The sequence below is a fragment of the Maylandia zebra genome, linkage group LG20 (genome assembly GCF_041146795.1).
Source record: "Maylandia zebra isolate NMK-2024a linkage group LG20, Mzebra_GT3a, whole genome shotgun sequence".
NCBI lineage: Eukaryota > Metazoa > Chordata > Actinopteri > Cichliformes > Cichlidae > Maylandia > Maylandia zebra.
In genome coordinates this window covers 26415943-26427744 of record NC_135186.1, presented here as the reverse complement: position 1 = coordinate 26427744, position 11802 = coordinate 26415943, and the positions used below count along the sequence as shown (strand labels likewise).

The window sequence follows — 11802 nt, the reverse complement described above, 5'->3', positions numbered from 1 at the left end:
TTTATGTACTTTTAATGGTGTAACTCATTTGTCTTTCATTGTCATTTACTGACCAATACCTATGAGCATTTATGTGTAGCAGGAAAGGACTGTCTGCCATAAGAATTAAGTGGATCTCCAACTGGATTAACAGAGTTTCAGTCAGGATTCAAAATTCATCACTGTACAAAAATACTGTGAAGGTTATGAATGATGTTCTTATGGCTGCTGACAGTGGAATCATCTATGAGCATCTGATACCAATGAAATGCATTGGTTTGCATGAGCATGCAATATGTATTAAAGGTACTGTGCTGGAGTGGTTTGAAGCATACAGAATAATTCCAATTCGTTCATGTAAATAGTGTCATTTTCACACAGTAAAGTTAATTATGGAGTTCCACAAGGTTCTGTGCTGGGACCAATTCTATATGCATTATACATGCTTCCTTAGACAGTATTATTAGAAGGAACACCTTACATTTTCATTGCTATTCAGATGATACCCAGCTTTATCTATCCATAAAGTCAGATGAAACCTACCAGACATCAGGAATGTCTTAAAGACGAAGATGTGGACGACCTCTAAGTTAAGTTATTATACTGGCCTAAAAAAAATCTTAGAAACCTGGGCCCGTATCCCTAAAGATTCTGAGAATCCTCTCAGAGAGCTCCTAACTTAACCTAAAAATTCCTTGTCAGGAGTTTTAGCTTAGAAGTGATTCCAGAACATTTTCAGTGAACTCTGAGCAAGGAATGGATGGAAAATCCTATCTTAGTGAGGAGGTGTGGTTGACCCCGTTGCTAGGTATGAGTCATCATTTCAAAAGCCGTGATTGGTTGATCCTACAAGTTTGATGGAAATGAGCTTTTGGTGATAATGAGCAAAGGATGTACCCTCAAATCAATAAACATAATTATACACTCTAATCTTATGCTGACTGTAATTGTAAATAATATTTCACATTCAAGAAAATATCTGGAAAATGAATAGTAAGCTGTAGGGGTTATAGCCTAACATTAGAATCTAAAATATGTGAAAACTTAAACTCATTACACCCTGTTCAAATAATGATTTGTGTCTTATTTGCTCATATTAATATCCTAGCTGGCATATTTTGTACTTTCACTCCCATATGGACCCTGTTGAAAACAAGATGGCCTATCTCAAGGGGCTGTCCTTAATGAAGTAGAAATCACAACGTTACAAGTCCAGTGTGGTCTTAACGAGGGTAACACGGCTCAGCTTTTAGCAATGTCTGTGATTGCAGACCCAAGTCATCACTGCTGCATTGTTGCATTTTCCCGGATGCCAAATACCTCAGGGTTGTGATTACTTTCGTCTCCGGTGTAATAGTGTTGTGGCGTCGAGTTGGTGAAGTAATTGCATCTCTAAGGAGATCCACCACAAACATGATTCCTGCACGATCCAATCTGTAGCGTCTCAATAATTCCCTGTCATCCAGTGTTTGCAGGACATCTCTCCTGCCTCTTCTGTTGGCCATTTTGTGCAGCTGCTTAGGGGAACTCCTAAGCCACTAAAAGTCCTCTTCCCTGCTCTTAGCAGATCTCGCCTTAGGAGCCCTTTTAAGCGCTAGGAATCTTGAGGAATAGCTTTTATATTAACTGGGATTGTCGTGTCACTTTTAGGGGAAATTCTAAGAAAACGTCATGACTCTGAGAATTTTCTTAGAATTTGGCCGCTAGGAGCCACTTTTTGCACAAAGATTCTTTAGGGATACGGGCCCTGGTGTGTAACCAGGTACTTACCCTGGGTGGCATTTCCTGGCTTCTGGTAACACTGTGAGGAATCTTGGAGTCATTTTTTAATTTAAAGTCTTTGCCCTCAAATACAAGATCTTGAATAATCTATGAGGTATTTATCTTAAACACCTCATAGTGCCCCCAATAGAGCACCACACTCTCAGACTGCTGGCTTACTTGTGGTTCCAAGGATATTTAAAAGAAGAATGGGAGGCAGAGCCTTCAGCTTCCAGGCCCCTCTTCTGTAGAACAAGTCCCAGTTTGGACACCCTCTCTACTTTTAAGATTAGATTTAAAACTTTCCGTATTGATAAAGTTATAGTTGTTCATAGTTTCAAAAACAGAACTTTCTGCCTCTCTTTGTATTAGCAGAAATGATTGAACTTCAGTATTATGGTGTTATTATGACGTCCCACTACCACGTAATTGCCAGGTAATAGTTCGATATTCCTTCATTTTCAAATGTAAATTTTAAGAAATAGGGAGTTTTGCATTACTCTATCATTATTACTGCAATGTCCAAAAAGCCTGCCTCAACAGCTGGTGATTGGACTGCTAGGGCCTCTGCCCAACACACACTGCACCTGACCCCTATGGTGCCTCTTGAAGGTGGTGAGCCACATGGCATAGATAAACACATAAAGAGCTTTAAAGAGTTTTCCTATATAAAAGATATTGGGGTCAAAGAGTTTTTCTGGTTAAATAAAGGAATAAAAGGTTAAAGAATATAGGTGGGAAATGCCAAGAGGAAAACTAAAGGAGATATGAAGAGCTCTATAATTGGCATGTTGAAAGGAAACACTGCTCTTCTACTTGTGAAAACTCCACATTTCACGTGTAATTTAATGCAAAAAGAAAAAAGAAAAAAACAACTCAGTTTGACAGTTAAGAAGCTCAAATTTGCTGTATTCACATCATACATTTAAAACAGCTGTTTCCATTTTAATCAAATGATGTATCTGAAGCAAAGAAAACTGGTGTCACTTCTGGTAAAGGTTTCTTACATAGAAAACTCAAATTATGACTAAAAACACAGCACTTACTGCTCATCTACACTCACATCCTGCCTGTAATTTGGTGCATTGGGTATTTATACAGTACAGATCAGATCAGATTGGGGTCCTGCATACTGCTCCTGGTTCTGGCTTACAGACGCAAAACAAAGTTATCTTAAAATCCACCCACACTGATGAGAACCAGTGTGCTGACGACTTCGGCACCAGTTACTGTGTTTCTGCACGCACAGATGGGACCAAAACACAAAGACAAGGTGGGAAAGAACAAAATGTGTGAGAGTAACCTAGAGAGCAGATCCTGAGAGGGAGAAAAATAAACAGTTGGTGGGGTTTTCCCCTCCCCCTTCAGTTGATAAAGGTCATTTTAGGCAAAAATGGTCTCCTCGCGTCTCTTCTTGGTCAGGATGGTTCCAGGTTTATGCTGAGCATCTGGATGGTTAGCCAGCTCTGGAGGGCAGGTGGAGACGGGACTCTCGAGGATGGCCTGCTTCAGGTCGTAAAACACCGCCGAGTCCTCTTTAGTGAGGAAAGTCATGGCTACACCACTCTTACCAGCACGACCCGTACGACCAATACGATGGATGTAGTCTGCAAGAGGAGAAAGTGCAACAACGATTCAGTGAATCATTTAGTGATTCCTATGGCAAAAATTTAATTTCAGTCAATAAACAAACACTGCACACCAGATGAGGCCTCTTACCTTCGATGTTCTTTGCCATGTCGTAGTTAATGACCATGGAGACGTCCTGGATATCGATACCTCGCCCAGCAACGTCTGTGGCCACCAGGATATCTTTGGCTCCCGCCTTGAGATTGGAAAGCGCAAACTCTCTCTGCTCCTGGCCTTTGCCACCGTGCAGCGTGCAAGCATTGTACTACAAAGAAGAAGAGAAGGAGGACCAGTGGAGGTGAATCTTTGCTCAAAATATTTAGTATTTTAGGAAATCAGAAACCAAAATGAATTAAAATTAAACCTCCATCTGAGATTTATTGGCTTTCTTTTGTATTTTGGATAAAACTTCTGACAACAAACGGCAAAACTCAGCATTATGTCAGGATGCAACACTAGCACTGAACCCCAAGTACAGCTGAGGCTAATACTGTGCATTAAAAAGCTGTTGTTGCCTTTTAATGTATCTGGCTTTCCGAATTTTCATAACTTCTTCTTTATACTAAAACTGTGGGTTTTTTGAGTGATTAATATAATTTTAGTGCAACAAGACAATTTGTTCTGCTAGTAGGAAAACAAAAACTTCTAGGAATATTTCTCTTGTGACCTTAAACGTATCCGAGAATAATTTTAAGGCAATCAATGAAATATTTGTTGATATTTTATAGAAAATGTCCCCAGAAATTTCTACAGGCTGGCACAAACATCAAATGTCATTTATCTGTTTATCCATTAATTGATTTGGTGTATTATGAGTGGCAATGCTTCAGGTCTTTATCTGTAGGAAAATATTTAAAATCCAAAATGCTGTCTTTCACATATTTCCAAAATCATCCAGTGAGCTGGACTGGAGTCTTTCTCGGGCCTATTCTGATCCCCGGGCCTTATATTTGACACCCCTGACATGATTGTTACTTTTTTTACTCCAAAGCATGAAGCTTCTACCAAATCTCGACCCCAAATTGAGATCCATTGTGGTTCAGGTTACAGTGACTTACCCCCATCTTCTCCAGTGACTTGGCCAGCACGTCGCAACCCTTCTTCTGGTTGACAAAGATGATAATCGGAGGCTCGAAGCCGTGCGACAAAACCTCCAGCAGCTTCTTCCTGCAAGGGCACATTATACAAAACATTTAGAATCTTGATGCAAGTGAAATTTTTGGTGTTTAAAATTAATGCTTGCATCCGTCTCACCTCTTCTCTCCCTCCGACATAAGCAGGACCTTCTGTTCGACTCTCTCGTGAGGCTTTCCAGCAGACCCGATGTACACCACAGCAGGACGTCTCAGGTAGCTCCTGGCCAGTCTCTCCACAGCAGGAGGCATGGTAGCTGTGAACATGACCGTCTGTACGGTGCAATCAGACACACAATCAGTGAAAACACTCAACAGATAATCATGTGGTACCTTCAGAAGATTCCAACTGCTAAAGAAAGACCTACTTGTCTGTATTTTTGTTTCCCGGATTCAAAGTTCATCGTCATTTTCTCAGGGTCCTCCGCCTCTTCGGTGTCTGGCTTCTGATTGGTCACCGGGATGTATTCCAGAATCTTTTGGACGTCGGGCTCGAAGCCCATGTCAATCATACGATCGGCCTCATCGAGGACCACGTAGGTGCAGCGGCTCAGTACCAGGTAGCGGTTCTCCAACACGTCAATCAGACGGCCGGGCGTGGCAATAACGATCTGTTAGACGATGTAAACAAATATGACGCTGGTGAACAGATGATTTTCAAGTAGAATCCTCACCTTATGGATAAAAAGCCAGGATGGACTTCCTGCCAAAAAACACAGTGTAAAGTCTGTGTGTATTTAAGCTGCTAAGCTACCAGCGTCTGAGAATGAGCCATGTGGACTGTTTGTACCACCATCTGTACCGCTTCCCTCTTTCTTTACTCACATAATATACACACTGACAGAAGCACTACACATCACAAACACACACAAAACATACAGACGGTTTTCAGAAAAAACATCAATAGATGCTCTATGCCATAGACATGAAACTGATGCAGTTTTACCATTCAAACAATGACAAATCCCATGATACTGATGCTCAAAATTAGTTATAGAAACAAAGTATGAAATAAACTTGGAAGCCTGGAAATTATAAGAGCAAGAAAAAAAAATTGCCAATATGGAGCCCAATCATGAAAGCACAATTCTTTATGCCTTCATCAAATTTATTACAGATATTCATGGCTCGGTGAGTTAGCCCACAACTCTCTGCGCTTTTTAATTTATTTACAATTTGGCAAATGTGCACAATTTACATCCTGCTCAATTTGTTCAGCAGCATCTTTCAGTCCATGTTTTGAATGTGCACAAAATTATCAAGAAGCATGTGTGTATTATATCCGTGTTCTCCCATTAAGCTCTTAATGTGGGAGACTGTAAATAAAGATTGGAAACATTCTACTATAAACAGAGTGAATCAGGAGTGTAAGCATCCACGCACATTAAATAAACTTGGCTGCAGGCTGACAGCAGCCAAGTCTGCAAGAAAGCTGCCAAATTTAAGAGCTAGTGGCAAACAAGACAAGCAGTTTGGATTCTTTATTCGGTAACGCTGCTTCTGTTTAACACAAGCAGTGGATTGGAGCTTTCATTCTCTTTTAAGCTTGTTGTTCAGGTGGTTTGATAAAAGACCTTTTTTGTTTTTCTGGGGGGGTTTACCTCTGAAGGTTCTGGTTAAGGTTACAGTGAGTGTTGCTGAAGAAACGTCTCTCACTTCACCTGGACTTCAATTTCCTGGTTGAAATATCACCTGTGTGTGTGTGTGTGTGTGTGTGTGAAGAGACTAGAGCCTACAGCTCCTCCATAAACTACACCTGTGATGAGATTGTTACTGCTCTGCAAATGCAACAGTAGTCCTGCACCATCTTCGCCTTTCTGCTGAGTTTATTTCAGTAGCCTCATGGGCTTCTTTTGATGTAAAAATACTGACAGCAAACAAAAACTACTAAAAACTACTTGTTAGTGAGGCTTCAGTTTGCTTCACAGGCAGAAACACTTTTTTTTTTCTTCTAAAATTAGCCCTCTCCGTTTTACCTCACAACCCATCCTGAGTCGAAAGCCTTGGTCCTCTCTGGAGATTCCTCCGATCACAGCCACAGTTCGGATGCCGAGCGGTTTACCAAACTTTATGGTTTCTTCCTCGATCTGCTGCGCCAACTCACGAGTCGGAGCTAAGATCACAGCATAAGGACCCTGGTCTGAGTCTTCGATCCTGCATCCAGTCATACAGAGAGCAAAGGATCATAAGAGATAGTAGAGGCACAGTAAGACAGTCCAAATGCAGAGTTATTATTTCTGAAATTGCTGAAGATTATTGGATCTTAGACACGTTACCTGTCGATTTTTGGCAGGGTGGTGATCCAGACCAGCAGTGGAATCAAGAAAGCAGCAGTTTTACCGCTACCGGTCTCAGCCACACCAATAATGTCACGGTTCTGTAAACCAATGGGAATGGCCTGCCTCTGAATCGGCGTCGGATCCTGGAGAGAAAAAAATTAATAAAAAATTCCTTAGTGGAGACTGAATTGAACACAGTGAAAAACAGTGAACAGCTACAAAATAATTTAAAAAAGAAAAATTACAAAACACAGAACCAGATAAGTTGAACCCTAGCTGACCTTATAGCCGCATTTGTCGATGACCTCCAGAATATGTGCAGGCAGCGGGTACTCCTTCCAGTTCCTGATGGGATTTGGGATTTTTCCTCCCTTGGTGGTGATGCTATAATCCTCTCTGAAGATTCGCCAGTCTCTGTCTGTCATCTCGTCCAGCTTCTTTTGAGACCAGTGTCTGTCATCCCAGCGCTGCTTGGCCTCCTTCTTACGCATCTTCTTCAGTCTTGTCCTGAAGCGAGGTAAAACAAAGATTAGATGTGGGGTGGGCGGAAGCTGAAGGTGAAACTATGGATACAGGATCATTTTCCATTATAGATACTCCACTGTACTCACTCTTCCTGCTCCTTCTCTTCCAGCGTGCGCCTTTTCTCCATCAGGTCACCATAGAAACGCGACTGCTCCCTTTTCTGCTGCTTTAAGTCGATGCCGGCGATGAAGCCTCGTCCGTACAGCTGCACCTGATGCTTCTCTTTGTAACTGCAAAGACCGATCACGAGAGTTTAGCGAGGGAACGCAAAGACCTAATCTGTGGATATATTTTGTGCTCACGATCCACTCACATCGGGTTGTAGTCGACCGAAGTGTCTTCAGAAGCATCCCATTCAAACACAAATTTCCTGTCGTTCAGGTGGCGAGTCCGTCGCCGTTTTTTGATCCCACCAAGATAACGCTCCTGTGAATAATTTGTGGACATCGGTTTAAATTCTGCTTTTCCAGTTTCCCTAGGAATTTTCAAGCCCCTCAAAATAATAAGTGGAAGTTTTGTTTGTTAGTCTACACCAGCGGTGCCCAATCCCGGTCCTCGAGAGCTACCGTCCTGCAGCTTTTAGATGCATCCCTACTCCAACACAGCTGAATCAAATGGTTTGATTACCTCTTCAGCATGCCATCGTGTTTGGCAAAGGCCTGATAACAAGCCATTCATTTGATTCAGCTGTGTTGGAGTAGGGATGCATCTAAAAGCTGCAGGACGGTAGCTCTCGAGGACCGGGATTGGGCACCCCTGGTCTACACACAATAAAGTTTCTGTCAGCCCAATCTGTACACAACTGTAATTTTAACTCTTTCTCATGCAATTAACCTTGATAGCCTGGAGTTCTTTGCCTTTATCTTTCTCCTCTCTGAGCTTCTGTCGCTCATCATCATCTTCATTGCCGTTGTTCTCTCGTTCCATTCGCTCCCTACGCTCCCGCCTCTCCCTTTCCTGAGGGTCCTCTGTAACAAAGAATCACGGTGGTTATCGACACGTTAATATCCTGTAATTAAATGCAAACTGTTTCAGGTTAGAGGCTGAAACACACCCAGCATTTTTCTCCCTATGTCCTGAAACGTCCTTCTCTTCTTTCTCTCCTCTTCAATCATCCTCCTTCTCTCTTCAGTCTCTTGCTCTCTGCGCTTCAAAGCTTCGGCTTCTCGCTCTGCTTTTGACAGGAACTTGGGCTGAAAAACACAAAGCAAAAGAAATAATATTAATTTAGAGAAAATATAATCTTAAATTGAAAAGTTAATCTCCCAGATGAAGAGCAATTCACAAAACATGAATGCAGAAAGAAAAAAAAAAAAAACTAGTTCAGGACTAGTTCACCCCGTGCAGGGCATACTTTTTGGTTCCCCACTCTGGAGTCCGGAAGGAGCTCAAGCAAGAGTGCTTGGTAGCTGGCCCTTAGCCCACAGGACTCAGTCGGGCACAGCATGAAGAGGAGACATTGGCATGCCAACACCTGCAGTGCCGTAGGGGTCGGATGCAATATGTGTTGGCCTGGATTTAAGTGGAACCAGTTTCCTAAAGAGGAGTTGACTGTGCTACAATCTGGAGTCGCCTTCAGTGACAGGAGGTGGGCAGGCATGGGTATAATGTTAGGGTTATTCATGGTGGACACAAGTGTTGCTTCCCAACATCTTTGGGTTGGGAAACTGGTTCTGACTGCTATTTAGGCTTACAACAGTTCAGAGTATCCAGCCTTACAGGAGTCACTGTGTGGTGTGCTGGACGCTTAGCCTGGGAACCATCTTGGTGTTCCCATGGATGAGCTGGAAGGAGGTGGGTGGGAATAGGGAGATCTGGCCATCTTTGCTTAAGACTTCTGCCCATGTGCCCTGGCCCCAGAAAAGCTTTAGAAAATGGACAAACTGACAGACGGATGGATGTTCTCACCTTTGCTTCAGCTTCCTCCTCTGCCTTCTTCTTGGCCAGAAGCTCCTCCAAAGACAGCGGCTGGACCTGAACAACAGCACATGTCAAACACCCAAAATAATAACCGAAGTGGCAGTTCAAATTTACACAAACACTAAACCAGACTTTTACCTTTTCCTTCTTCTTTTTTTCATCCTCCTCATCTTCTCCTTTTATATCCTTCTCTTTCTTTATCTTGGCATCCTTTGATCTTGGAGAAGCGCTTCTATAGATGACAAAAATGTAAATACTACAAAACAGAAATTTAGCTGAAGTGCTAACTGTAGCAAAATCCAAACGTCTGGATGTTTGGTAAGAGTTTAGTTAACAAGTGAGAAAGTGCAGCTGAGAACTGACTTCTGAGAAGAAAGGTGACTTAAAGGGAGAGGAGGTAAAACTGCTTCTTTCAGACATAGGATGAACTTCAGGTGGTTTGATAAAAGACCTTTTTATTTGGATTGAGGCTTATTTATGAGAAAAAACCCCTCACTGCTAACAGTTGGCCTTATCGGCATTTTCTAATATGAGGCAACAGTAATGTCAGTGCCAAAAATACTGTGCACTGAAAATATTGTCACTTAAATTGGGTTTAATTCCTTTGAATATCAAATTTTTGTTAATGTGAAAAATATTGGCGTGTTATTCAGGCAAACACGGATTATGAAATAATTATGACTAAAAATCTCCTTTGCCAGCTTTGACCGAAGAAGCTTAATCAGCGAAGAAGCTTAATCAGTGTCACATACCTGGATCTCCTGCTGCGATCTTTATCGCGCCGATGGCTGTCTCTGTCCTTACGGCTCCTGTCTCTGTCCTTATCTCTATCTCGGTCCTTGTCTCTGTCCTTGTCTTTCATGCGTCGATCTCTATCGTAATGACACAAAATCACACAGACACAAAAAAGCTTAAGGGAAAGATAACACAAGTACGCAGTAAGATTAATAGCTAGAAGTCAGTCTGGTGTTCCTGATGGGTTCTTTTTGTGCAGCGGTTACCTTTCGGGAGATTTAGAGCGGTTTCGTTCACGGGAACGATGGCGCTTGCGGGAAGGTGAGACTTTACGATCTCTGTCTCGCGAACGGCTGCGTTTCCTCTCTCGGTCTTTGGTCCCCGAAGAGTCTGCATCTTTCTTGTCTGTGGAGTCAGCTGCCATCTGCACAAAGACCAGACATTAAACTCTGCTTTCATTGCATTTACAAAAGTGAAAACTGTTGTCACACCACAGTGGCAGGACATATATTAATATTACATTATATTTGCTTTATGTACAATGAGTACAGATCATGCGTTTGCCAGCTGTTACTGTTTATATATTGCTGTGTACGCATCTCCAAATCCAGTTTTTCTTTTCACCTCTAATTGAATTACGCTCGAGTTCAGTTGACTAAATTTGAGAAAAATTCCTAGCCTGGCCAACCTTGATTTCCCTGAAGAAATATTTCAGGGTGATGATACACTTCTTAAGAGACAAGCTGTCAAATTAAAGCTTTCTAGTGTTAGTTTGCTCATAAGACTATTTTTGCGATAAAGCTAGGGATATTTTCGAGCCTATTTAGAGTTTTCGGTGGAGTCATTTTCAAATGGCTTTATCTGGACAACTACTTAAGCAATGTCATTTCAATATTTTAGGCCAAATATCTGTTTGTATTACTTGAAGAAAGTGAGTCTCTGGTTCAGACAATATTGAAATTGTGAAACATATTTACATTATTCATGCCATATATCTTATCAATAGCAAAAGACGAAGTAAAAAGGGTAGCCTGATGATCAGAGTGATGATGTTTTGTTTTGTTTCTGATCATGCAAAGGAAGGGTGTTGCAACCTTTGTCCGTTTGTATATTTAGCTTAATCCTTTGGTCTAATTTTTCTGTCTGTAATTTTGATAATTTTTTAATGGCTGACAATTTTGAACTCAATCAAATTGTGAAATACGAAAAGAGAAAGCACATGAAAACAATAGCAATACAGAAATAACATGTTTTGTGGATGCATAAGTTTCTTATGCCCTAAAAACGGGTATCAGGATGTGCCCCAAAAAGTGAAGACAGCTGTTATTCCTCAACACTCTCCGATAGAAAACGCGATTAAACTCTTAGAGCAACAAATAACGACACATTTTTTTGTGCGGACAGAAATTACAAACCAATAACGAAAATGACTAACTTGTTAAACGAGAAGAGAAACTGAATTACCTTCCTATCCTCTGCAAAATAAATGCAGCAAGCTAGCTAGCCTCTTACGTTAGCTAGCAAAAAGGCTAACTATCTCCAGGAAAGCTGCTCAAAAGAGCTCCGGTTAAACCAAATTAAAATCAGCTAATCGCAGGTAGGACAGCGCAGTCAGAGTCTATGATACTTAAAAATATTTAGAGCTTACCTCAATCACTTGTCAACAAAACAGTTACGGTTTATCTACGCTTCAAGAAGACGCCATGTCGCCCGCAACGCGAACTGGAGCACGCCAGGAATTGTGGGGGCTGTAGTACTGGCTGTTACGAAACAGTGGAAACTAGCGGCTAAAAGGCAACGTTTGAAACTACATTTCCCTCCCAAAAAAGTAAGCTTACGCC

The 11802-nt window shown here is 41.6% G+C and overlaps 1 protein-coding gene across 2 annotated transcripts; it reads right to left on the bottom strand.

Annotated features, from left to right (window-relative positions):
• Positions 1–2632: 2632 nt before the first annotated feature.
• Positions 2633–11766, bottom strand: ddx23 (DEAD (Asp-Glu-Ala-Asp) box polypeptide 23). 2 transcript variants are annotated; one of them, XM_004546221.6, is made up of 17 exons: positions 11610–11766; positions 10228–10385; positions 9979–10098; positions 9365–9458; positions 9215–9280; positions 8361–8499; positions 8141–8274; positions 7620–7732; positions 7393–7536; positions 7063–7288; positions 6779–6924; positions 6479–6656; positions 4871–5113; positions 4624–4775; positions 4428–4536; positions 3460–3634; positions 2633–3347 (listed from the first exon to the last, which is right to left on the bottom strand). In XM_004546221.6, the coding sequence occupies exons 2-17, from the start codon at positions 10383–10385 to the stop codon at positions 3124–3126; spliced, it is 2421 nt and encodes an 806-aa protein (XP_004546278.1). In that variant the 5' UTR covers positions 11610–11766; the 3' UTR covers positions 2633–3123. The 2 variants fall into 2 exon arrangements, with proteins under 2 accessions (XP_004546278.1, XP_076734328.1); XM_076878213.1 differs by lacking the exon at positions 11610–11766 and adding an exon at positions 11426–11567.
• Positions 11767–11802: the final 36 nt, after the last annotated feature.

Coding starts and splice junctions, on each gene's coding strand:
- ddx23 (XM_004546221.6), bottom strand. CDS start 10,385: ATGGCAGCTGACTCCACAGACAAGAAAGATGCAGACTCTTCGGGGACC. Junction 9,281..9,364: donor AAAAAAAGAAGAAGGAAAAG/GTAAAAGTCTGG, acceptor GCTGTTGTTCAG/GTCCAGCCGCTGTCTTTGGA. Junction 7,537..7,619: donor TCGGTCGACTACAACCCGAT/GTGAGTGGATCG, acceptor CGGTCTTTGCAG/TTACAAAGAGAAGCATCAGG.